At 37.1% G+C, this 26,015-nt stretch overlaps 1 protein-coding gene across 2 annotated transcripts; it reads right to left on the reverse strand.

Moving 5' to 3' along the window:
• Positions 1–1,257: 1,257 nt before the first annotated feature.
• kdm4aa (lysine (K)-specific demethylase 4A, genome duplicate a) lies at positions 1,258–25,093 on the reverse strand. 2 transcript variants are annotated; one of them, XM_067372712.1, is made up of 22 exons: positions 24,976–25,093; positions 23,531–23,690; positions 23,241–23,416; positions 22,255–22,369; positions 21,938–22,131; positions 20,293–20,342; positions 20,104–20,207; positions 18,396–18,533; positions 17,701–18,125; positions 15,302–15,471; positions 13,766–15,222; positions 11,878–11,968; positions 11,007–11,188; positions 10,695–10,890; positions 10,032–10,108; positions 9,396–9,451; positions 7,335–7,443; positions 6,872–7,060; positions 4,818–4,988; positions 4,200–4,319; positions 4,027–4,119; positions 1,258–3,269 (listed from the first exon to the last, which is right to left on the reverse strand). In XM_067372712.1, exons 2-22 carry the CDS (start codon positions 23,675–23,677, stop codon positions 3,132–3,134), a joined length of 4,398 nt encoding a protein of 1,465 aa, XP_067228813.1. In that variant the 5' UTR covers positions 23,678–23,690; positions 24,976–25,093; the 3' UTR covers positions 1,258–3,131. The 2 variants fall into 2 exon arrangements, with proteins under 2 accessions (XP_067228813.1, XP_067228812.1); XM_067372711.1 differs by having other exon boundaries at positions 15,302–15,474.
• Between the last annotated feature and the right edge of the window lie 922 nt (positions 25,094–26,015).

Here is a 26,015-nt window from a genome sequence, read left to right on the forward strand (position 1 = left end):
CCAGTCATTTTTAAACAATAGTTGAGTTAAATAAAACCGCCCAGCACGTTGGGCAAAGAACCCAAGTGCTGTGTTAAAACAGCCCAATCGTTGGGTTTGTCCAATCTCAGCCCAACTTAGGTTGCTTTTAACCCAGCATTTTTAGAGTGTAACAATAATGGTGAGATGAACATTATCAGTATATCACAATATCACCCTGTTTGGACTTACCATTTCCTGCCAGTCTGTCATAATAGTTATACATTTCAATTCAGTAACTTGAAATTCAATTCAAAATTTCAATATACTGTTTATCATGTCAGTATATGGCAAATTTTCTCAAGAAAAAAACCCATCTCAACTAATGCTGTAAAATATACATGGGAATCAGTTACTACATTAATATTGAAGGTTAAAATGAACTGATTTGCATACGAACTTAAACTACACTTAAAGAATTTTTTTGTAATAATAAAGTTATAATAGGCCTACCCACTTTAAAATAATTTCTACTCGAATTCGTTTTTGGTGGCTGTCAACTTGACAGATTTATTCAAACATGCATTATTAGGCTATATAGGTTATTGAAGAATATTACAAATTCTAATGTAATATGGTGCATATATTTAGCTAAATGCTCCTCTCTAGAGTTCATTTTTCTAGCTGACTAACGAGTTTATGGTCACTGAATATGTTTGTTCTGAGGTAACATTAGCCTAAATGTGACCTTACGTGACATTGTTTACAAGCTGTTTTAACGTCTTTCCGCGTTTGAAACACTGATTACGCGAATACACGAAACATGATATGGATTTCAGTAAGTTGAACTGTATTCATACCTTCAGAAGTTCATTCATGTTTATTTCGCGCTGTAACTGGTATTAAAGCAGGGGAGAGGATCAGTTCACGCGTGCTTCACACAGCCACTTCTTTTGAACTGATGAGGCGCTACAGCGGTCGGTCACGAGTCACGACATTAGAGCGCCAAAACGGTATTTATGTTTTTTTTATTACGTAGTAAAATGGACAGAATTTGAAATATGAGACTTTGTTTCATGTCAAAAGCAACAAACCACAAATCTTATTGTGATTTATTGGATGGTTACGTATCCTCGTGCTTTTTAAAGTGGGTATACGGAAATCCTTAACCTTTCCTAGTGGGTATACGGCGTATATCTGCGTATCACGTTGACTACATCACTGCTTTAATGGGATTTATATTTCATCATAAATACATGAAAAGTTTTTCAGAATTGTACACAAAAAATATTTTCACCTGTTCTGAATATCCGTTTTAATAAAAAACAACTGAAACTCAAAAGTTTTCAAACAAATTCAACTATGCTTGTCAGAATCTGACATTATCACATTTTTTTTTTTTTTTTTTTACTTCTTCAGGCCATATTCTTCATATATTAACAGTGAAATAAAATACAATAAATGTTATTTACAGTTTACTTAGCTGTGAATCATACCTGCAAACTCCAGACCGGTGAAAAAGGTGTCGAATGGGGAATTTTTATTCTAAAAATTTATTGGAATCAGCAGTTGAAATAGTTCAGGAAAATTCTGATATTAAAATAGAACTATATGTTGGGAGCAAGATTGTTTTGAAACAACACCAATCTATGGCAACATAAAATAACCATAAAACTATGATTTAAACAACTTAAAAGGTTAAATAAAACAAGTTTTGAAAAAAAAAAAAACCTTGCTATTTCAATCTCAGAACAGAAATTTTCAGCAAAAGGCGACGGATTTGCAGGTATGGTTTATGCCACATACAGTAGGCTATGCCTGCATCTAAAAAAAATACTGTTAAAAAGTTCATTTTGCAATGCAAGTAAAACAAAAAAGGACACTTCATTATAAGAACCATGTCAGCTCACATCTTTTACTGATGCACATTAATGATTTTTACAAAATACATGTATGGAAGTCCTAGAGCGTCTGCATTCAGAAGCGCAGTGAGAACGAGGCTCACGTTTGAAAGCAAAACGAGGCAGAAGAAACATAGCGAAAGCTCAAGATTTTTTAAATTAACTACATACAACTCTATCTCACATGAACATTAAACATGTATCATAAAACATAGCAATAAAATAGGCTTCTTGATAGAAAAAAATCTTTTATAATTTTCTTTTTTTTTTATAGTGAAGATTAGCCCTATCTATCGAACAACTTAAGAACTGCAACAATCTTACTTTCTCCAAATGCTGTCGGCTCAAACAAGGGCCTCCTCAGCTTTCATAAGTGCATTTCTGTCTCTAGAGCTTGGCTAACTGCAAGGACAAAAATGACAATTCATAAAAGTACAGCTGAGAAGTGCAAAAATAGCTTATTAAAACCGTGGGGCTTTTGATAAAATCTTGACAGCAGTAAGCTACATTAATAGAAACGTCTAAATGAAAGAGTATTGAACCAGAGTGCAAGGCAGGGCTCTGAACAGCTGCGGAAGTGAGATCCTTGGCATTTCGCTATGGGCTTTGCATCTACGCGGCATGGAACTTCGACAGCACTGAAACTCACACGTATATTGCAAGTTACTTTCGTAAAGCACCAGGTAATAAATAGGCTTGTACAAAATGACTCTCAAAGACACGCTGAATTCATTATGTTCCAAATAATGTACAATATTCAGGATCTCAGCTGCACAATTTATGACAGTGTAGATCTTAAAAAAAGGAGATCCGCGTTCATAAAATGCAATGGCACCTCAGTTCGGTAAAATATGGGTAGAAACAGCACCCTGAATTAAGTCAAATAAATTAATGCAATTTGATAAAATTAGATCTTTTTTATGAAATGGAGATTACAAATATTGTGTATCAATTGAACGTGGTTTAGAGCGACTTCATGAACAGGATGTCCATGCTGAAGTGTTTATATTTCTAGAGTGTGTGTGGTATAGTTTCACAGCGCTGAGGTTAAAAAGTGAATCACCACACCCAATGACAAAGCTGCATTCTCTGAGAAAGACACTGTGAAACGCCCTGCCTCGACTCCAGATGATATCATTACAGATGGGTGAGTTTTTACACCCATCCAGGTGTCCGACACCTGCAAACTGAACGCGACTGACATTGGCAGGGTGTGCTAGAGTCCGCTGGAAGAGTGCTGGTGGTTTTAGGTGAAGGCCGTGTCGTCCCTGGCTACTCCATGATGGCTCGGTAGATGACGGGTTCGATGTAGTCCCCTCTGTACCTGGAGTTGATCACTCGCTGTCTCTTGCTCTCCTGAACCTTCTTCTCTCCAAACATCCCATCAAAACGCATGTCTGAGGCCTTGGACTGAATCACACACACACACACACGAATATCAATAGAGTGCATAAGTGCCTGCACACTTTTTCAGCTGCGTTTTTTTTTTTCCTTTTTTTTTTTTCATAGTGATTTTAAAAAAAGTCTTAATTAAATAGTTATAAGCCATGAATCAAACCAGCCAGCTACGAGCTGAATCATATTACAAAATTTGATTTGAAGCAAACAAGCATTTCAAGACTTGATGGCTTTAATGAGAGGAAAGAACTACAATTCCATGAAGCATTTCGAACAGCATGATCAAATTAAAAACGATAGAGAAATATAAACACTATATGACATACAAACAAAAGTATTTTGACAGCATAGCGAGATTGTTTCGATTACGTCATTTGTTCCCCGCAACTCTTTGGTGGATTTTTCTGTACAGCTTCATGGGTAATGCAGTTTTTCACCACAAATTCAGCTGTTAAACACTCATTTTAAAAATAAGTGGGAAAAATACAGACTGATGGCTTCAACGGAAGCATATACCATCGATTAACAACCTCGTAGCCCACAGCTGGTCTCTCTTTAAAGGTTTATCGTTAAAAAAAATACATTTCCTTGTGGAGAAAATGAATGTTTTTACTTCCGAAGCTTGACTGTTGAACTCTAAATGCAGAAGATTGTGAATTATTGCTGATTTTGAATTATACAAGTGCAATGACTATGAAGTACTTTCATCACCTCACTATTTTTTATTTTTTTTTTTTACTTCCAATACTCCTTAAAATATTGAGCTCACCAGACGAGATTTGACCCTCTTGGGCAGCTCTTCATCTAGGGTGTAGACGTCATCTCTCTTAGTAGTCAGCTGCGATCCGTCCTCAAACTCCACCTGAAGACAAGCAGTGATTTACTAAATGGCTAAACGCAGACACAGGAACCTCTGCTTGAACTCTTCTCTGAGACATTTACCTGGTACATCTGAATGACATGAGCTGCCACGAATTTGGCTCCATAGACAAGACCATCCGTCCATCGGACCTGAACCACTTCACCCTGTGGTGGCGGACCCAGCTGAGCGCAGTCTCGGTTCTACACAAAACCATTAATATACAATATTTATACAATATAAAATATTGCAGTATTAATTGGAAAAACATACACAATATTAAAAAGCACAACTGTTTTCAACATTGATAATAATCAGAAATGTTTCTTGAGCAGCAAATCAGCATATTAGAATGATATCTGAAGGATCATGTGACACTGAAGACTGGAATAATGATGCTGAAAATGCAGCTTTACCATATATTCACATAGAAAATTGTAATAATATTTCACAAATGTACTTTATTTTTGATCACATAAATGCAGCCTTGGTGAGCAGAAGAGACTTCTTCCAAAAACATTTAAAAACTTTCAAGATTTATTTATTCATTCCATAGCTTCTAAGATATTATTAATGTGACTTTTCCAGGCCTGCAAAACTAAATATTCAAAATATACCCTGATACTTCCATGTTTTTCATGAATTATTAATTAATAAATCTAGTTAAAATATTAGTTAAAAATGCATGCCTTGTCCCTTACCACAATGTCCTCTGGGAAAAGGTTATCACTGAAGGAGCCATCGTCAAAGTTGACCTCATAAAATGTCTCTTTTGTCAGCTGTATGACTTCACACTGGTAATAGCGTCCATTTTTGTGCTTGCAGATGACCTTCTGACCCACGCTGAGCTCTCGCATGGCTGCTTTATTACGCTGCAGAGGAGAAACAGACATCAGAGGTTGGGCCCTATGAAATCGGTTTTATTTCTTCACAAATTCCGTATTATTTTTTCTCAAAATTCCATTTTATTCCATTTACATTTTTCTGGAATTTGTTTTAAAGGTGCCCTAGAGGTGCCTTTTCAAAAGATGTAATATAAGTCTAAAGGCCTGTACACACCAGGACGAATATCGTGCGCGATTTTCGCTGACGTTTAATGCCTCGTGACTAAACAACGGGTGCCAATGTGAGTGTGCACACCGACGCGAAAAACGTGAGGCGTAAAAGCTTCATTTTTAAAAAAACGCCTTGGGTTCGTTTTTTTGGTTTGACGCGCCGCGTTAAAAACTGGCCGACCAATGAGATTGGCGCTTTTGTTCACGTGCCTGGAGCTGCTGAAGTTACAGTAAAACACGACTTGGTGGCGCTCAAGCACAAAACGGTCTTGCCAAGCACACAAGACCACAAAGAGAAAGTAAGTAGACGAGGAAGACCCCTACAAACTATCCCTGCGTCTCAAACAGCTCCCTAGCTTCCTAGGTCGCTTGAGTTTGAACACAAAAAACGTCTCGAAAAACGCTGACGATAAACGCGTGCGATATTCGTCCCGGTGTGTACGGGCCTTAAGGTGTCCCCTGAATGTGTCTGTGAAGTTTCAGCTCAAAATACTCCATCGATTTTTTTTTTCTATTATTTTTTTTTAACTGCCTATTTTGAGCCATTATTACATATGCACCGATTAAGCGCGCGACCCCTTTAAATCTCCCGCTCCCCCGCGAGCTCTCAACTGCCTTAAACAGCAAACACAAAGTTCACACAGCTAATATAACCGTCAAAATGGATCTTTACAAAGTGTTCATCATGCATACATCGATTCCTGTGAGTATAGTATTTATTTGGATGTTTATGAATGAGTTTGAGGCTATGCTCCTTGGCTAACGGCTAATGCTACACTGTTGGAGAGATTTATAAAGAATGAAGTTGTGTTTATGAATTATACAGACTGCAAGTGTTTAAAAATGAAAATAGCGACGGCTCTCTTGTCTCCGTGAATACAGTAAGAAACGATGGTAACTACAACCACATTTAATAGTACATTAACAACATGCTAATGAAACATTTAGAAAGACAATTTACAAATATCACTAAAATATCATGATATCATGGATCATGTCAGTTATTATTGCTCCATCTGCCATTTCTCGCTATTGTCCTTGCTTGCTTACCTAGTCTGATGATTCAGTTTTGCACAGCCAGACGTTCTGCCCTTGTGTAATGCATTGAACATGGGCTGGCATATGCAAATATTGGGGGCGTACATATTAATGATCCTTACTGTTACGTAACAGTCAGTGTTATGTTGAGATTTGCGTGTTCTTTGGAGGTCGTTTAAACAAATGAGATTTATATAAGAAGGAGGAAACAATGGAGTTTGAGACTCACTGTATGTCATTTTCATGTACTGAACTCTTGTTATTCAACTATGCCAACGTAAATTAAATTTTTGAATCTAGGGCACCATTAAATGACCAATCATGGCATCATCAACATAAATGATGGTCACTTAGTGGATAAAAGTGTAGATGCTTTTCACAATAAAAGTAATACTATTTATATCAGGGGCAAATTATCAATGCAATGGTGGGTGGAGTTTGGGTGCACATTATGCAAATTACCACAAATAAATGTATTACTTTTTAATTATGGTTTGTGGACATATTCTGTTCTATAGTGGCACAAACAAGTATTTGAACACACGCCTTGCTTAAAAATGTCTAAAAGAAGAAATAAGAAACAGAAAGAAACTGTTGGTCCATCTAATTACAGTGCATTCATGTGTGAAATTGCAGAACCTCGGTTTCTCAGAGCTCAATACCTCTGATTGTACAGGCCCTTTGTGGCGGCAACAGGTGACATAGACGACGAAGGGCCAGTTGTCCGGGTGCATGATGACGCCCGCAGCCTGTGCGCAGGTTGGGTGGTATGAGGTGGGGCAGCGACCATGAGAACACTGCACACAACAGCCTGACGTTTTCTTCATCCGCCGTTTGCAGTAGTAGCATTTCTATAAGCACATACAATAAAGATTATCTCACAGGAAGTCAGTTTAGAGGAAGCAAGTCAGAAAGAAAGGGCCCCAAGTGCAGATATAAATAACTGCCAGTAAAAGTCAACATCCTAAAGTTACAAACTGCACCAAAACGTGTTGTTCTCTTGCATTAACAATGAGGGACATGATTTAAGACACGTCAAGTTGTTGATTAATGGAGGTTTGGTGTAGAGCCACGTAGAGAAGTGAAATGTTGCTCAAGGGTGGCCCTTTCAACAAAGAAACTCACCAGTTTGAATCTCTGTAAGGGAATGCCACTGAGATCCACGGGCGATCGTTCAGTGATGTTCACAAAGCGAGCTTCTAGCACTGCCACCGCACACAGGACGTGAACCCATCTGCGCATGGAGACAAATGTCTGGTTTATACAACATTAACAGATGCTGAAGAAAAAGGCATGATGATTCTCACAAAACCCCTTTTGTAATTACTAGGGGTGTCCTCGACTACGGATTTACATAGTCGAATCCGATTCGAATCCGATTGCTTATATTCGACTGATAGTCGAATCATAATTGCAGGAGAGTGCGCACAGACTTTGAAAGGTTTGCACGCTGAATGAAGTAAGGCCTGGCTATAGTCTACCCGTGGCTTAAGACAACTTTTATTTTCTTTCACACACAGCACAGAGAAACATCTTTCTAATAAACCAACCAAACTGCCTGTCTATCACTTGACAAAACTGACAATTATTTTATCTTTTTTAAACAACTGAAAGGCAATGTGGATAAACATTCACAGCCACGATGTACAGAACACTCTCAAAGATATAGAAGAAAATGAATAAAAACATTTTGGATCAATAGACTTTAAAATATATATATATATATATATATGCAGAAAGGCCACACTGCAGATAGATATACATTTCATATGTCGGCAAATCAAATTACATCGGCTACACTGTCTGTGTGAGCAAGCTTTAACTAATCTACAGCACAACACTGATGCACCAAAAAACAAAAAAATGAATTAATTTAATTAAAAAAATACATATTTTTTTTAATCAAACATTAATTTACAGAATTGAATTAGAACAGAATATACCGTTCTAATAAATGAAAATAGCCTATTTAAAAAAATAAAATATGATCAAGTCAAACTGCAAAACGCCTGAAGTGCAGCATATATTCAAAACACAAGTCACAAATAGTTATATTAGGTAACCCAGAGTGATCAATAAAAAAATTAAAATTAAAGAAATTATTAAAATAACGAAAGTATAGTTACAATTGTAAACTTGTCTTTTTAACTGCAGAGACAATAAACGCTAAACTGTAGTGGCAGTCTTTTTAGCTAAACATTAACAGCATCCAAAAATTTAAATTACATCCGGCTGAAATAGTTTGAAATCATTTGTAGCTACCCTGCCTTCACGTGATCTGCCTGTGTCCGTTTGGGTCTTTTCAAATAGCACGCTATAGTCAGCTCGTTGGCCGCCGGCAGAAGCGCGCCGCAGTGTTTGTCATTGTTGAGTTCTAGGACATGAGCTATTGGCACAACTTGCATCATACGTTTTTTTTGATCATCTTTTACCATTTCAAAGTGCATCCAATTGTACACTTTATCCCAGACATTGTTGAAGATTTAATCCCTGCCGTAAAGATGCTCCTCTGTCGGTCACGGATCATGGAAGTGAAACTTAAATCGGTCGCAGGTTGGATTTATTCACGCACATTAAAAATATTTATTAAAAATATATTTATTAAAAGCTTCTTTCTTTTCACATTTTTATTTATAGTATTAACATAATAGGCTGTATATTAACCTATTGGGAAAGAACCGGTATGTCTATGTAAAATCAGATATTGAGCGCCCCCATATCTCGTCTCATAACACCTCTGCGACGATTTGACTGTGAGATTGGTAGTCGAATCAAGCTCCCCCTATCGAAGATTCAAATTGTCGACTATTCAAGGTCACCCCTAGTAATTACCATTATTTTCAGTGATGGCTCTGTATTTTTTTACTCCCACCGATTACTGCAAAAATGTTACTACTTTTTTGCATTATATAAGCAATGTTAATGACAATGGGGGGATAAAATAGTATGAATGAAAATAATATGAATGTTGAAATAATATGACTAATAATGTCAAAAAAATCTCAAACCAGAATTGTGTAATAAGCAAGGTTACATGGAAACAAAAGGTTCTTGTTGGTCTAAAGCACACAAAATCCACAAAAACACAGCTATAGCAATTCAAGAGCTAATGTAACTTCTACGTCAAGGGTCATTGGCTATGCGTTTCCTCAGTCCTGCCCTCTAATGGACTTTCCTTTTACTTACTTGCCATTATTGGCTCTGTGTAATGCTCCTCCTCTCAACGAACATAGACAGCAACTCTGTTGAGAATCACAGATTCAAACATCATTGACATACAACACATCCTACTTGTCATTGAATGGAGAGATGAAAGATCATTATGGGTTTAATGCAGGTGTACAGTGGCCCAAAAAGTATTTGGACACTTAATGCTACACTTAATGTATGAATGTCACTGTATTACAGAAACATCAAAGCAAGTGTCATTCATTTTAAAGATAAATACAGTGTTCAAGTAAAACATTTTCACAAAAAGAATACTAGGTGTTGTATACATATTTCGATATTTCATATACGCATTTCAAACTGGCGTTCATGTATGTTACTTGTATTTTTGTTCTTTTTGGTGCTTGACAGCCTAGATTACTGTCTGCTTTCACTTTGTCAAAGAAAACGGGATTTATACAGGATTTTAACAACAATAAGGACAGAATTTTTGGGTGAACTATTTCTTTATGTGTCCAGTGTGCAGATCGTTTTTGTATTATTTAATGTATTTTTTGACCTTGCACCTGGCCAAGACGCTTTGGATGTGCGTACCTTGACCTTTTTTTATCCAAACATTTTTGGGCCACTATATGTAAAGGCGTTTATGTGTACCTCGGCGAAGGCATTGGATTTACAGCGGGCACATTTCCAGTCTTTGGAAATTCTCAGAGGGGCCACACCGTAACAACCTAGAACAAACAGCACAAATTAAACAGATTTCTGATAATTCAAACACACCTTTTCCTTACACAGTATGTTCAAATCTATGATGCGACCACTTATTTGTCCAGTGTGCATCCTGGAATTTCAAACAGTACTGAAACATCAAATGCATGCTGGTTCCCTAATAGTCTATATTTTTATTTAGAAAAACCTTAATTTAAGGCATCATAACTGAAAGAAATTACATTCAAATCCATGTTATAACCAGACAAACTATGCTATAGTTCAAAAGTTTGGGGTCGGCAAGATTTCAAGGCTGAAGTGCAGTAAAATACAGTAAAAACTGTGATATAGAGAAATATTATTACAATTTAAAAATAAGAGATTTCTATTTGAATATATTCATTCTAATATTCTATTTTGGTGAAACATTTCTGATTTTTATCACTTTTATTTGAAATAGAAATCTTTACTGTCACTTCTGATCAATTTAATGCATCCTTGCTGAATAAAAGTATTAATTTCTTTAAAAAAATTGTAATGACTGCAAACTTTTGAAAGGTACTGTATAAAATGGGGAACTATCCAGTATTATGACAGGCCAGAACTCACTGGTGTGCACACGGACACCACATAGGGAGCAGCTGATGAGCAGGCTGGTACCATCCTCCTCCAGGTGAGGTGTGAACGGCTGGACATCTGCACTGTCCTCTGTGGTTGTGGTGAAACATCTCTCTGGAATCAGAGGCTTTGTCCTTATCTGACCCCCGGGCAGCACCACGGCCGGCTCACTCTCGCCCCCTTCAGACTGAACACAAACACATAAACAAGATGTTGTACAGGAAAGCAGAGGAAGCTTCAGACATCTGTTACACTCCAGTGAGAAGAAGGAAATAAACAGATTTCTGAAACAGGCTGACGTACCCGCTGATGTGCCTGAAAGAGCATGCACACAGCGCAGTATGGAGGCAACAGACCCATCTCTCTGTTGTACTCTCTCTCTCTTTCTGGATTATAGGGTCTGTTCTGCCACAGCTGGTTCAAAGGTCGCGCCCAGGCCTCCCCGTCCAGTCCGTCCTCCTCTGATGCAGCCTGATCCTGCAGCTCTGCACATGAGCACACAATCATAACATGCATCATTCAGCAGATGCTTTTATGCAATTTGATTATGGTACATTTAGTAATTTTTTACATAGTTAAAATACTTTAACAATGTAAAAAATTGACTTCCTGAAGAATCCATCACTGTGACACAGTGGAACATTTCAACATTGCTCTGTTTGAGCAGCCCGACATAGCAACCATAACTCAACTAGTGGTGTGTCATGAGTTTAAGGCAGGACTATTTGGTTTGCACAATGTGCAAATATTTGTCATTCTGCTTGTTGGTGCTAGTGCTTAGAAATTACACACTTCAAACACTTGTGACGTATTTCAGACTGAAACTAATTTTCATTGGAAAATAGTGTAGGAATCTATGCACAGCTGCTTCCACATTTACATTGGTTAAAATTGATTGCTTGGTTAAAAAGTGGCCAATTACAGCAATTAGTGTCATCTTAGCATTATAAATATACTATAGTATAACTGTAATATAGTATTTATTAATATTTTGAATTAGCTTTTTTATATTTTCAGTATTCATTTTTATTTTAGCTTAACATTTACTAATTTTATTATGTGCTTTTGTTATTTTTATACATTTTAAGTTGCTGTTTCTATTTAACTTTTAATGTTTCTATTAAAATTTTTGTTTTAGTAATTTTAGTACTTCAATGCACTCATGCACACTGACCTTCATCACTGATGCTGTCCTTCATCAGAGGATGGTGCCTGGGGAGTCTGGGAAGTCTGTGCTGAGCTTCCACTGGACGTTCATCTTCTTTCTACAGGATGACACGAACTCAGACTCATTATACACAGCAGAGCTCACAAACCCCCTAGTGATTCATGATGGAACAGCAGGGGGTTTGTGATTTTGTGACAGAAATACCAGTCAAATTAAATGTGAAAAAAACTATAACATTTAAAATAAAAATGCAACTGAAATGAATTTAAGCATTTAAATTATTGTCACTCTTTACAGCACAAACTTTACTTTCCATGTAAATTAGGCTTATTATACTGCCTGGAGAAATTAACTTCACACTAAAAAAAAATTTATAAGGGCACTCTACTTCTAATCATGACAGCAGGTGGTACTCTGACTTTTATTAAGAGAGATGTTTGTGCATGTTTTAATTGATGACAGCAGTTATTCATTGGATGAGGAAAAGTGCTGCACTCTACTACTTCCAGACGTAGTAGTGCAGTTTCATCATTTTAAATAGCTGGGACTGTGGTAGTGGAGTGATGCTGTACAGTACCAGCATCGTTTGCTAGTATGAGTTAGTAAACTGCATCCTCCACAATCAGGTATTAAAGAAGAAGAACTATGTTCAGTAGTACTTTTGTGGGTTTGATTTCACTGCTAACTGATTTACATTATAGAACGATGCAGGAATGAGTCCTAAAACCGAGAAGCAAGTTAGCATGTTTGAATTTCAGGTTCCCAAAGTAAATTTAACCAAATTTAAATTTGGTTAAATGCCTGAAATAAGGTCTGTGGATAACATAACCTCAAGATATTTTAACATTTTATTCTGTAACATAAAATACAGTAATACCCCACTCGTGATCTTTTTGCTTGTCTTTAAAAAGGTGGCTAAATGGGACTACAGAGGTTGTCGGTGACACCCATCTATTCAAAGTCTGCTTTTACAGCTTTGTTGTGTTTATAATCTTGCTCTTGCAAACTATTCCAACTCAAACTTTCTAACTCAAACTTTTTAGTTTTAAATAAAGACTGAAAGATTTGTCTGAAGTCATGTGACTGTGGTTAATAGCCAAACTTTAGCTTTTTACTTCTGCCAATTGTATTTAGGCTAGTTGTGTTAATCTGTGAAGGTTGTCATGATGAATGAAACATTTAAGAATCAAACATTTTGTTGTTAACTTGATAATTCCTGCAAAAATCCAAAAGCCAATGGAAAAACCCTTTTGTTTTCTTGTTAAGGGAACCAGGGTGTAGTGTTATCAAAAATACCGACTTTGATAACAAGTCAATACTGAAACTTCAAAAATGTGACACTTTGAGAACTGTTGAGCATATTTGTAAACACCTCTGATTGGCCACTGTGTTCACGCGCTCATCAGATATGTCTGTAATTGGCTAAAATGATCAACACTTCAAAAACATGTTGTAAATAGACATCAATGACGCTCTTCACTGAGCGCTTACAGATACACACATGAGCGTATGAAAGCAGCCATCTATCAATGGATCGGTCCGCTGAGAGACACCTACTTTCAAATGCACCTGCTTTCAAAACGCTTTCAAATTCAAACACCGTGTGCTTTCAAACACTCCTGTGCGTTGATCATTGTAGCCAATCACAGACATACTATATGTTGAGCGTGTGAACACAACAGCGAATCGGAGGTGTTAACGAAACCGCTCAACGAGGCTCAAAGCGTCACATTTTTAACATTTCTCTCAGTATCAACTTGGTATCGAAATCAGTACTTTTGACAACACTACCAGGGTGACGCTATCTTCAGGGTTGGTCTAAAAATATACGCAGGAGTCAATCCCTTTAATGAATCAAGTGCCTAAAAAAACAGACAGACGGCATTGTACAAACCTTAATGTCCTCTTGAGAATCGCTATCAGAGTCGCTGTCTCTGTATCTCTCATGCCGACTGCGTGGCTCGGGATCGCTGTAATCTCCCTTAGCGTAGCTGTGGACATGCAGTACCTCTGCAGGGCTCAGCGTTCTCTGGAAGATGTGCTGGACTGCGGGCAGACACACCGGACTACTGCCCACTGACGCAGAGCTACACCGTGATTCTGCAAGCTTAGGATTGATGGTGCTGCTGCTGGATTCTGTGATGACATCATATGTGAGGGCTGAGTTAATGCAGGGCTCGTGTTTAGGGCTGTTGCTGGGTTCTGATTGGACATCACAGGTAGGGGCGGAGTTAATGTCAGGCTCACATGGACTAGGGTTGATGGTGTTTATAAAGCTGTTGCTGGGTTCTGATTGGACATCACAGGTGGGGGCGGAGTTAATGCCAGACTCACATGGGCTGATGGTGTTTATAGTGCTGTTGCTGGGTTCTGATTGGACATCACAGGTGGGGGCGGAGTTAATGCCAGACTCACATGGGCTGATGGGGTTTATAGTGCTGTTGCTGGGTTCTGATTGGACATCACAGGTTGGGGTGGAGTTAATGCCAGGCTCACATGGACTAGGGCCGATGGTGTTTATTGTGCTGTTGCTGGGTTCTGATTGGACATCACAAGTGGGGGCGGAGTTAATGCCAGGCTCACATGGACTAGGGCTGACGGTATTTATAATGCTGTTGCTGGGTTCTGATTGGACATCACAGGTGAGGGTGGAGTTAATGCCAGGCTCACATGGACTAGGGCCGATGGTGTTTATTGTGCTGTTGCTGGGTTCTGATTGGACTTCACAAGTGGGGGCGGAGTTAATGCCAGGCTCACATGGACTAGGGCTGACGGTGTTTATAATGCTGTTGCTGGGTTCTGATTGGACATCACAGGTGAGGGCGGAGTTAATGCCAGGCTCACATGGACTAGGGCTGATGGTGCTTATTGTGCTGTTGCTGGGTTCTGATGGGACATCACAAGTGGGGGCGGAGTTAATGCTGTGCTGAGAGGAGATACTGCTGGTTACAGATACGAGGGGAGTGATGTCAGCGGCAGAGATGTCATTGGAACAGGAATGGGGCGTGACGTCACTTGGCTGAGCATCAGTAAGCTCAGTTGTCGGATCACTGTTTGGAGTGATGTCGTTGGGCTTGCTTTGAACGTCACAGCTTTGAGTGACATGCCCAGACTGAGAGGCATCACTGCTCAGAGCCACATCATCACCGATGCAGTTTGTGGATTGTGAGGATGAGGTGACATCGTTAGGTTCAGAGAGAGTGACGTCATCTCTTTGCTGCATTGTAATGTCACTGCTGGAGGTGGGGTTTGATGGCGAGGGCTCTGCCTCCGTGTAAGGAGGGGCTTGATTCTCTTGCTGCTGTGGAGGAGGCGTGTCTGTCTCCATGGTCTCTTCAGCTTTAACATCACCTACAGAAACACACATCGGTCGTTTTAGTATTTTTATTATAGCATCGCCCGTTATCATATGCTGTATATGAGGCTCTACCTGGATCAGCGGAGATGGATTGTTCTTTCTCGTCACCTGTCTCAGTCTGGCTGAGTTTGGCTTTCTTTTTCTCAACTTCCTCCTCTTCTACATTCACTTGATTGTCATCTTTTGCTTCATTGCCAGTGCTGGGTCTGAGCCTCTTCTGCCCCACGTTCTGCTTTGGGCTGCTGCTGTGTGAAGAGAAGGGAGATCAGAGATCAATACATATATTTTTTAAATTCATGAACGATCCCCACTGTGCCCTAAGAGATGTCACCCTCAGTAGAACTGGGAGAAATTCTTGTTATACCATAATGATAAAAAAATAAATAAAAAATAAATAAATAATAAAAAAACATGTTCATAGTGTATTTACTACTAGTTTTTGAAATGTAACAAGTTTTCAATTAAACTTTGTAATTCAACTTTAGCAGGTTGAAATTCTAATTATTGTATAGTTTTCTAATAACGCACCATATCTTCTAGCATATCCTTCAACAGTGTTTATATACTTCACATCAGTGCTATTTGAGTATTATATACAGGCCTAATATTTAATTCACACACACAAACTTCTACTACAATCTTAGTGGGGTCTTTCCATAGGCGTAATGGTTTTTATACTGTACAAACCATACTTCCTATCCCCCTACCCTACCCCTATCCCTAAACCTAACCATCACAGGAAACATTCTGCATTTTTACATTTTCAAAAAAACATCTTTTAGTATGTTTATTAATCCATTTCCCTCGTGGGGACCGCTGGCTGGACCCCACAACGTAGGTGATCTCAGGTTTTTATTACATTGTGGGGCCATTTGGTCCCCACGATGTAATATAAACAAGAACACACACACACACACACACACACAAAATTATATTATATTATATTATATTATATTATATTATATTATATAAAAATTTCAACCTTCATTCTGAGCCTCTGACTTAAATGAACTGTTTTTAAGGGGCATCTCCTTTAAGGCTTGTCAGTAAATGGCCACTGTTATGATTGGCTATCATCATTGCATAGGAAACAGTATCAACGCCCATTTACTATTGCACACGAGTAATAGTCTTGAGAACATTATGCCCATCCCTAAAATAAACCATCTACTTGTTTCAGATACTGGGATCCTTCTGAAGAACAGAGACGCAAATTAGCTGTTTAAACTGGACACGTCAAAGAGAACATTCTTTCACTCTTCCATTAGTCCTGTTGTCAACAGACTCAAATGTGTGGAGTCTATCATAAACTGAACATGCATCTGTATACTGTATCCAGTGTAGACAGCATCAGTGATTTTAATGGGTTCTATTTGCTTTTGATGTGAAGCAATGCTCAGCCGTTAGGCAAATGACAGCCGTTAAGTGACAGAATGCCAGTGGCCGGGGTCTACGATGCGATGATGTATAAATATTAGTCAATGTATTTGCCCGTGTGACATGACAGGTCACCCAATATCAAAACGAAATGCAGGATGCTTTAATGGTACAAACACCTCTATATGTCAAAAGATCAAGGCAAATTTGATTTCTCATGTCATGACCCCTTTAATATTTTGAATTAGCTTTTATTTTTATATCTTCAGTTTATTTAAATATTAATTTAGGCATTGTTTTTGTATTTTTTTTTTTTTTTAGTATTTCTATTTAGTTTTTAATACATTTTATTTCAATTTTACTAATTTTAGTACTTAAACTTATTTCTGTTAGTTGCAAAAGCAGTTATTTGCCAAACTTTTTAAAGTTTGTTTTCATCTAATGTTTATTTTTTATCTTTTAAAAACTTTATTTAAATTAAGAAAAGCAATTTTACTTTTTGAAATTTACTTTTAGTTAACAATAACAACCCTGCTTTATATTATAATGTTTAATGAAAGTTTGCATTCTTAATATATTTATTGTGTCATTTATTGTGTCAAGATATTTAACATCATGATGCACTGTGAATAATGTCACTTTGCTGTGTGTCACACTGTACCTCAGCTGTCACTATACATGTGTGCTGCTGTACAAATACATTTTCACCCAGCCACTAAAAATTTAAATAAACCATCAATCTTAAGATTTTAAGAAAAATTACCCAAGGTGATCCTTAAGAAAACTAGCGTAGCTGACAACGTTTGTTTTAATAATAAATTGCTCTTCTTTACAAATCTGAAGAAAATCTCCCTCTCTGGCCATAAAGTTGTGCGCTGGTTAGATTTGTATAGTACACTGTAATAGCAAAGAAAAAATGTTTGGAATTATGTGAATGATGAGTGCTTTACAATCACAATGCACCACAGACTTAAAGCAAACCAAACGCAGGTCACCTTCTGAGAAGGAGTTTGTGAAAACGGCCACAATTTTCAAGCCAATTTCAGAGCACTGAAACAATTCTATCACAAACTACACACTTTCGTTCTACACACCTGTTGATTTGCTCTGATGTGCTGCTCGGTTCTTCGTCAACAACAGGCTTTTTCTCCTCTACGTCCAGCTCTTTTGTCTGTGCTTCTGTTTTCTCCTTTCCACCATCTGTTTCTTTTTTCACCTCCTTCCCAGACAATATTTCTGCGCTGTCTTCCTCTCCACCGTCCGTGTTAGCTTTCTTCTCTTCTCCAGTCTCTGCTTCTCCTCTCTCCTCCCGCGTATCTGCTTTGCTGCTATCACTGAGCTCTCCCTTCTCGCTCTCCGTCTTTCCGTCTGTCGGGAGCTCTGACACCTCTGGTGTGGGCTTTGAGTGGTCAATGGGCGCATTGTCCTTTCCTGCTTTCCAAAGTTTATAACGTTCTGGTTGGAACTTGCGAACAAACACATCCATGGATATCTTCACCATGTCCTTCCGGCAGGAACACTGAGAAAGAGACACACATCAGCAAACCAAGAAGATCTCGCCCCCCCCATTGACTACCATAGTATTTTTTTCCTATTCAATGGTGGCCGAGATCTGCTTGGTTACAAACATTCTTCCAAATATCTTCCTTTGTGTACAGCAGAACAAAGTAATTTATACAGGTTTGGAACAACTTGAGGGGGAGTAAATTATGACAGAATTTTCATTTTTGGGTGAACTATCCCTTTAAGATAAAAAAACTAAATCAAAACTGAGGTTAAAATAACATACTAATGTTGCCAGCTTGCCATAATCTATCCAGCGCTGTGTGGCAAAGTTGGTGGATTCTGCACAGTTGAAGCCATGGTTAAACCCAGCGTGATATCCATATGGGAAGGTCACAATGAACTGACCTGCTTCCTGTGTGACCTAATGAATTAAGCAGAAAGAAGTCAAATCATGAGATTAAAATCAAGCATGACATGATACAGGGTACCCCCAGGATCCTCCAAATGAAATTCAAGGCTTTTTAAGACCTTTTTAATACCATTTTAAATGAAATTCAATGCCAACTTCGTACCCATTCTGACAGAAGTATGAGGGGAAAATGTCAAATCTGTATAAATTTTGAACCCTAGAAAATAATTAATTCGGCGTATATTTTTATACCTATACTATAAATATTTTATTTACCATAGGCCTACTAAATGTAAACAGCAGTGTCTCTCTCATTGTTACAGAGTGTAATATAATTGCATAGGCTAATACTATGATGTAAATGATGTAATACTACTAATGTAATTGATGTAATACTACTAATATACTAATATAATACTACTAATATAATACTATTAATTTCAATAGTCTGGTGCAACTTCTCACATCCAACAAGGTGCATGGAATAAAAACAATTAGTAATTTAGGAACAAAACCAGCAACACTCATGCCATGGAGGGGTCAGAAATAAACAAAAAACTGAAGCTATATATATCAACTTTATTTTGCCAAAAAATAAAAATCTCTCATTGTTATTAGTTTTTAACATTTAGTGGAAGTAGGCTGTTTTCCTTTACTTCATGCTAGCTTAAATAAAATTAAAATCTTGCACTGAACAACACTGTACAGAACAAATACAACCCTTGAATACATTTGTACACTCTTCTGTTTCTTGACATGGTAGCATCGGACGCGTTTCGGTGATTTAAAACGACGCTCGTGACTTAAAGTCGAGTGCTTTTACTGTAATTTAGGCAAGCGCGCTCATAATAGAAGCGACGCGGTTGAGAGCGCGGCTCATGGTTGCATAGCAACGACAGACGCCACGGGAGCGAAAGCGCATTGGAAAGAAGGAGAATGCCGGCACGGCCGCGTATGTGACGCGTACTAGAGAATAATAATTATAATAATAATAATAATTTAGCGGCCGGATTATGTTTTATTTTTGAGATCAGTTGCGGGCCGTAAATGGCCCGCGAGCCGGCAGTTTGAGACCAGTGAACTAGACTATCACAGAACGCTGACACAATCAGCTACCCAATGATGATTTTCATTCAATCCTAGCACAGATATTGACTCGTATTACTCGTATAATACTCGTACTCGGCAGAAGTGCTTTATCCGTACCGGATACTCGTTTCAGCCGAGTATCCGGCTCATCTCTAATTTACCTCACTTGCCTAGTAACCATAGTAACGGGTGCGCGAGCTTTCGCGCTTACTGCTATGACGTGGAGCGCGAGGTGCACTCAACATTACGCTGCATGAATTTTTAATTAGCCTACACTAGTAACAGTTCATTTTGTTACAGTATGAACTTTATCCTAGGAAAAGTAAAAAAATAAAATAAAAAATAAGACCTTTGTAACGAAATCCAAGACTTTGTATACCAAATTCAAGGCTATTAAGGCCTTAATTTTAGATTATCAAATTTAAGACTTTTTCAATGCTTTTAAGACCCCGCGGGTACCCTGTGATAAGATGATAAAAACAAGATAACTAACCTTCTCAAAGGGTATTCCATACTTCCTCAGAATTGACGGTGAAATTAAAGTCATTTTGTGTCGCAAGAAGGCTTCACAACTTTGGGCGCTTCCAGGAAAAAATCCTGCATGAATGAAAATGAGAATAGAGTTAATGAGCTGCTGAAGAAGAGGAAACACTAATAATATGTTAATAAAAGATCACTGTACCTTTAGCAAGACGCTCCAATCTTTTCCCATGCTCTGGAGGCACAACGTACCTGCAGAAGACCAAGTAATAATGCTTTTGATATCTCTTTAGGACAGTATGAACATTATTAGGGTCTGTAAGCTTTTTATTAATGTTTATAAAAGAAGTCTCTTCTGCTCACCAAGACTGCATTTATTTTAGGGCTGGCAATTAATCATATTTTCAATTTCGATTTTCTCTTCCTTCGATTATGAAAACAAGATAATCGAGGTAAAACGATTACTGTACCGCGTTTCATCCAGCACACCTTCCTTCACAGCGGTGCGCTTTCATCCAAATCTGCCGAATATGAGAGTGATGTAAAATGCAGTCTACTGTTGCTAAACTGCGGGACGTGCTTGATGTTAAACAGTGCTATTAAAAGCACATTAAACCACGAAAGAGACGCTGTTCCCTAGGCGGCCACCTGTGTGCGCGCTCCGTAACGGGGGAGAATAAGCGCATAAAATATACTATAGGCTTCAAATACGTGACTAAACGCTCAAATACTCTACACACAAATATATCGAAATGCCTTTTTGGTAGGTATCCTCATAAACACAGTCAGTAATTTCTTGAGTGAACACAGTGAAAGTGCGTGAGTGTAACAGTAGGCCTATGTTGGGTCCATACAGCTCTTGAAGTGACAGCAGCCAACATTAATGACTGCTGCGATCATTGTTAATCTAACAAGAAAAGACAAAGATAAAATCACTCATTGCTCTTAAATGAATAACTTTAGTTTTAAATAAGAACTAGTCTATAATGTATACAGCAGTTATTTTACATTTGATTACTTTATTCAATTTCTGTTGGAAAACCTAAAGCACTGTTTATTTCATTTGTATTTATGTTCTGTTGTATTTTTTGTAACTAGTTTCTTTGTTCTTATTTAATTGTTGACTGTTTATTTGTCTTCGTCGTTTTACTTACATTAACCTGGTATTAGTTTTTGCAGAAGTATGGGTAATTGTGAAATTTCACTGACATTTAAAATGAATCATCTCATGAAATAAGACTATAATCATATTAACCACCAATAATTGTGTTAAATAAACATGATTTCAATATTGACCAAAATAATCGTGATTATGATTTGCCATAATCGAGGAGCCCTAATTTATTTAATCAAAAAATACTGTGAAAACAGTGATACTGTGAAATACTATTACAATTTAAAATAACTGTTTTCTATTTCAATATGTTTTAAAATGTAATTCATTCCTGTGATCAAAGCTGAATTTTCAGCATCATTACTCCAGTCTTCAGTGTCACATGATCCTTCAGAAATCATTCTAATACGCTAATTTGCTGCTCAAGAAACATTTCTGATTATTATCAATGTTGAAAACAGTTGTGCTGCTTCATATTTATTTTCAGGTTTTTTGATGAATAGAAAGTTCAAAAGAACAACATTTATTTGAAATAGAAGTCTTTTGTAATGTTAAAAATGTATTTACTGTCACTTTGGATCAACTGAACACATCCTTGCTGAATAAAAGCAATAATTTAGTTTATAAAATCTTAAAAAGTTGGTAGTTTATACGAACAAATGCTTCTTATGAGCTACATTCCCTATGATTCCTATCTGTAAACACACATATTACACACAAGTTGTGTCAGTACCAGGACTTGGGTTCTCCAAAGTGAAGGTAGTTAATGCTGTAGAGATCCATGTCCTCTGTGTGCCAAGCGAATGTGCTCTTCCACATCCCGAAATAAAGATATGGAGTGTTTACTCCTTTGATTGTGATTCCACTCTCTCTCTCCACGGTGTCCAAAATAGTGTTGAGATGACCAATATTCCACTCCGTCACGTCCTGTATACGGTCACATATATATTTGTAATCATTGTATAGCACTATAATGACACTGTGTACAGGGGTTGTAACTGAAATATAGTAGTAAAGAATATTTTATTTAAAAAAGGGCAGATTACTCACTGGATCGTAGAGGGTTCCACTGACATCTGCTCCATATAATGGTGGATTGAATGTTAAATTCTTCCAGAATTTTCTCTCCAGTTCATCAAAATCAGCATATCTGGGATTACAGAACCTGCAGCCGAGTAAGAGAATCATTTTATTAAGCAGTGACATGAAGTCAACATGATATGACAGTCTCAATGCATCTCAATGCATTACTTCTGTAATATGACGTATCTCAGAAGAAAAAAAACAATATACTGTGTGCAATAATGTTGGGCAGGATATGTTTTTATGCCTCAAGATTTGAAAAGTAGGCTTTTCAAATGTTTCTCTGTTCAATTTGACTTACACTACCATTTAGAAGTTTGGGGTCAGTGCTTTTTTTGTTTTGAAAGATTAAAACTTTTATTCAGCAAGGATGTATTAAAATGATCAAAAGTGACAGTAAAGACATTTATAATGTTACAAAAAAAAATCTATTTTCAAATAAATGCTGTTTTTTTTAAGTTTCTAGTCATCAAAGAATCCTGAAAAAAACTCCACAAAAATATGAAGTAGCACAACTGTTTTCAGCATTGATACTAATAATCAGAAATGTTTCTTGAGCAGCAGATCAGCATATTAGAATAAATTCTGAAGGATCATGTGACACTGAAGACTGGAATAATGATGCTGAAAATTCAGATCACAGGAATAAATTACATTTTAAAATAAATATTCAAATAGGAAACAGTTACTTTAAATTGTAATAATATTTCACAATATTACAGTTTTTATTTTGATCAAATAAATGGAACCTTGGTGAACATCAAAAAAATCTTACTGACCCCAAACAAAAAAGGAAATGTCACATCATCGGTGGAGCATGTTATTATTTTAGAAAATAATGTGCACTGATTAATCCTGTATGATAACATCAGGAATATTTGTTAAAGTCTTTAAAGAATTCTTTGGGCATTAGGATTCAATTGCATCTAAATATATCGGCATTTTCTGCTCACTTGTCTGTGTTGGCTGTTTTGCGGAACTCGCGGACTGTCATTGGCTTCTTCTGGATGTTATACTGAGTGAAGAGACCGGATTGGCCAGTGACAACCTGTTGAATAGGGGCGGGAATCACCAGATCATCAATGTCATCATATGTGCGCCGGGGCTTCCAACCCTTTGGTGGCACCACCTGCAACAGACAAACACAGCAATGAGCAGTGCAAACTTCCATCCACAACACAAAAAGAGTCTCTCACAGCAATTTCAGCTGAATGAAAATTTTATTCAACAAAGAGCGACTAACCTTTGCCATCCCGGCTCTGTGAGCCCCCTGCGACTCCATATGTGCAATGTATCTGTTGAAGTCTTTGAACTCCTCTTTTGTGGGATGAAAGGTCATGATCCTGATGGCAGGACTCTGGGAGCTTTGAGAGACCGAGTCCGAAGCCATTCTGTCACTTGGACTGTAAGAAACAAAAACAAAATCCATAACATAACATGCTAGTTTTTTTGTCATGCAACAACTACACCACAGAAACACCAGTGGGTAAAAATGGTATAACCATTTACATTACATTACATTTTTCTCCTAACAAGTGTCTTGCTCCAGAAGACCTGACCAGCTACTCAACTCCACAAGTAAATCACCACCACCACTATTATTACTACTACTACTAGTAGTCAAGGTAGTAATATATTCACAATAACTTAAAGCAATTCAGAATATCGGCATAATAAGGAAAAGAGAAATAAAAACATAATATACAAGTCAAAGTTTAAGTAATTTAAAAATAAATATTAATTCAAATCTATATAAATCTATAAAATAATTATAAAAATTTATTTTTATTTAATTATATTTATACTTTTTTTTAAAAATATGACTATTTATATTTAATTATATTTATAACCAATAAGAACAGAAAATGTGTAAATATTCCAACTTGTTGAAACTACTAAACTAAACTTAAAACAATTATTTAGAAAAACAACAATAAAACAGCAGTTAATTAGATAATACCAATTATGTTCATACTGATTTAAACTGGAAAAACTAGAATAAAACAACTTGTGACAGTTGACAACATGCACTTTACTGACAGAAATAAACTTAATGAATTGTTTTATTTAAAATCAATATTATTTGAAAAACTACATGCATTTTATTTAAACATAAATACTTAACTCAAGCTCACGGTATATAATAAAAACATTTACCCACTGTAGAGTTTAATAACACTTATGATTATGAATGTTGAAGCACATGTAAACTTTCACTAGCATGCTAGCTGACATTAGCCAGATAAACGCATAATATATGATCATTCAGAAAGTATAATCAGAAAGCATCACGCTATGAATCGGTCAGGATCTCATAATCAGGTTCTGCTCAGGACCATTTAAATTTCTGACCCCGAAATCTCTCAAACTCACAGCAAAAAACAACAACAAATACACACTGACGGCTAAAGCCGCTCAAATGAACACAAACTTATTCCTGTCACAGAAACACGCCGCTTCAGCTCAACACACACACGCTCATATCCATTTACACAGTGTAATTAAAGGCTTTTTGAAGTGTATAACTGTGTTATTACATGAATTATTGATCCGCTCCAAACTTTGATGAGCCTGGTGGCTAACTATTGTAAACACCGACATTCACGCACTAAAACACACATGAAATCACACCATACACATAAAACCCCGATCATATGTGTCAGGAGAGGACGAGAGGAGTTTACTCACGGGTGTCGTGGGCTCAGCTGAGGGATGTTGAGGGCGCAAACTCAGAAAAACAGTGCAGAAAAAGACGATTACTGATCAGACATGTCCTCCATTAGAGTGCAGCGCGACTGCGCATGCGCGCACACTGTTTACAAAGATGGAAGAAGGCGTTCCCCTGCGCGCGGCCCCTAATCAACGCACTGCACATGGACCCTATGGGGCCATTGGATAATATGAAAAATGTATAGGTATAATATGGATTATAGATAGGGATATAGGGATTCACTCCACATATGATATGGGGCCATATAATATATAATATGGATCATGGGGTCATATATTAATGTATAACACACTCCATTTAAGTCCTGTGAGGTCTCTATATATCCCACACAGAACCTTATAGATATTCATTATATATATTGTTTGTATACATCATGTAACCCTATGGGATTATAGATGCTATCTATGCATCTCATATAAAGTTACATAGATGTGAAAATTTAGATTGTAACATGATGTACCTACTGTCCTATATGTCTATACGTATTATATAAAGCTCATATAGTCTGTACATATGCATCATAGAGTCATATGTATGAGTGAGTAGCTTATATGGTATATGAATGTTATATAGATTATTTGAGTCATATGGATGCAAACTTAAATTAGTTTATATTCCCACATAATATATAGGTTAAATGCATATGCAACCATTGAGATATGATATATTGTACAAATATAGCTATAAACGTGTATAAACCACACCCTGGATCTTTATAGAGCCATACTGCCAATGTGAATATATACGTATATTACATGAATTATAGATATTAATTCTAAAAGTCGCTCTTCTCATAGAGCTGTACAGATACAAATATATAAATTCAGTAGATAATTTATATTACTTGTGCATGAAGAAACATACTTCTGTGTACTGCACCTTGCATATCTAAAATAAATTTGAAATGACAATGACTATTTTAGCCTTTGGATAACTAGTCAATTAAATTATTTTTGATGCTCCAGCAATAAACGAGGACATTGATTATTGTCTACTG

Source organism: Chanodichthys erythropterus, chromosome 21 (assembly GCF_024489055.1).
Source record: "Chanodichthys erythropterus isolate Z2021 chromosome 21, ASM2448905v1, whole genome shotgun sequence".
NCBI lineage: Eukaryota > Metazoa > Chordata > Actinopteri > Cypriniformes > Xenocyprididae > Chanodichthys > Chanodichthys erythropterus.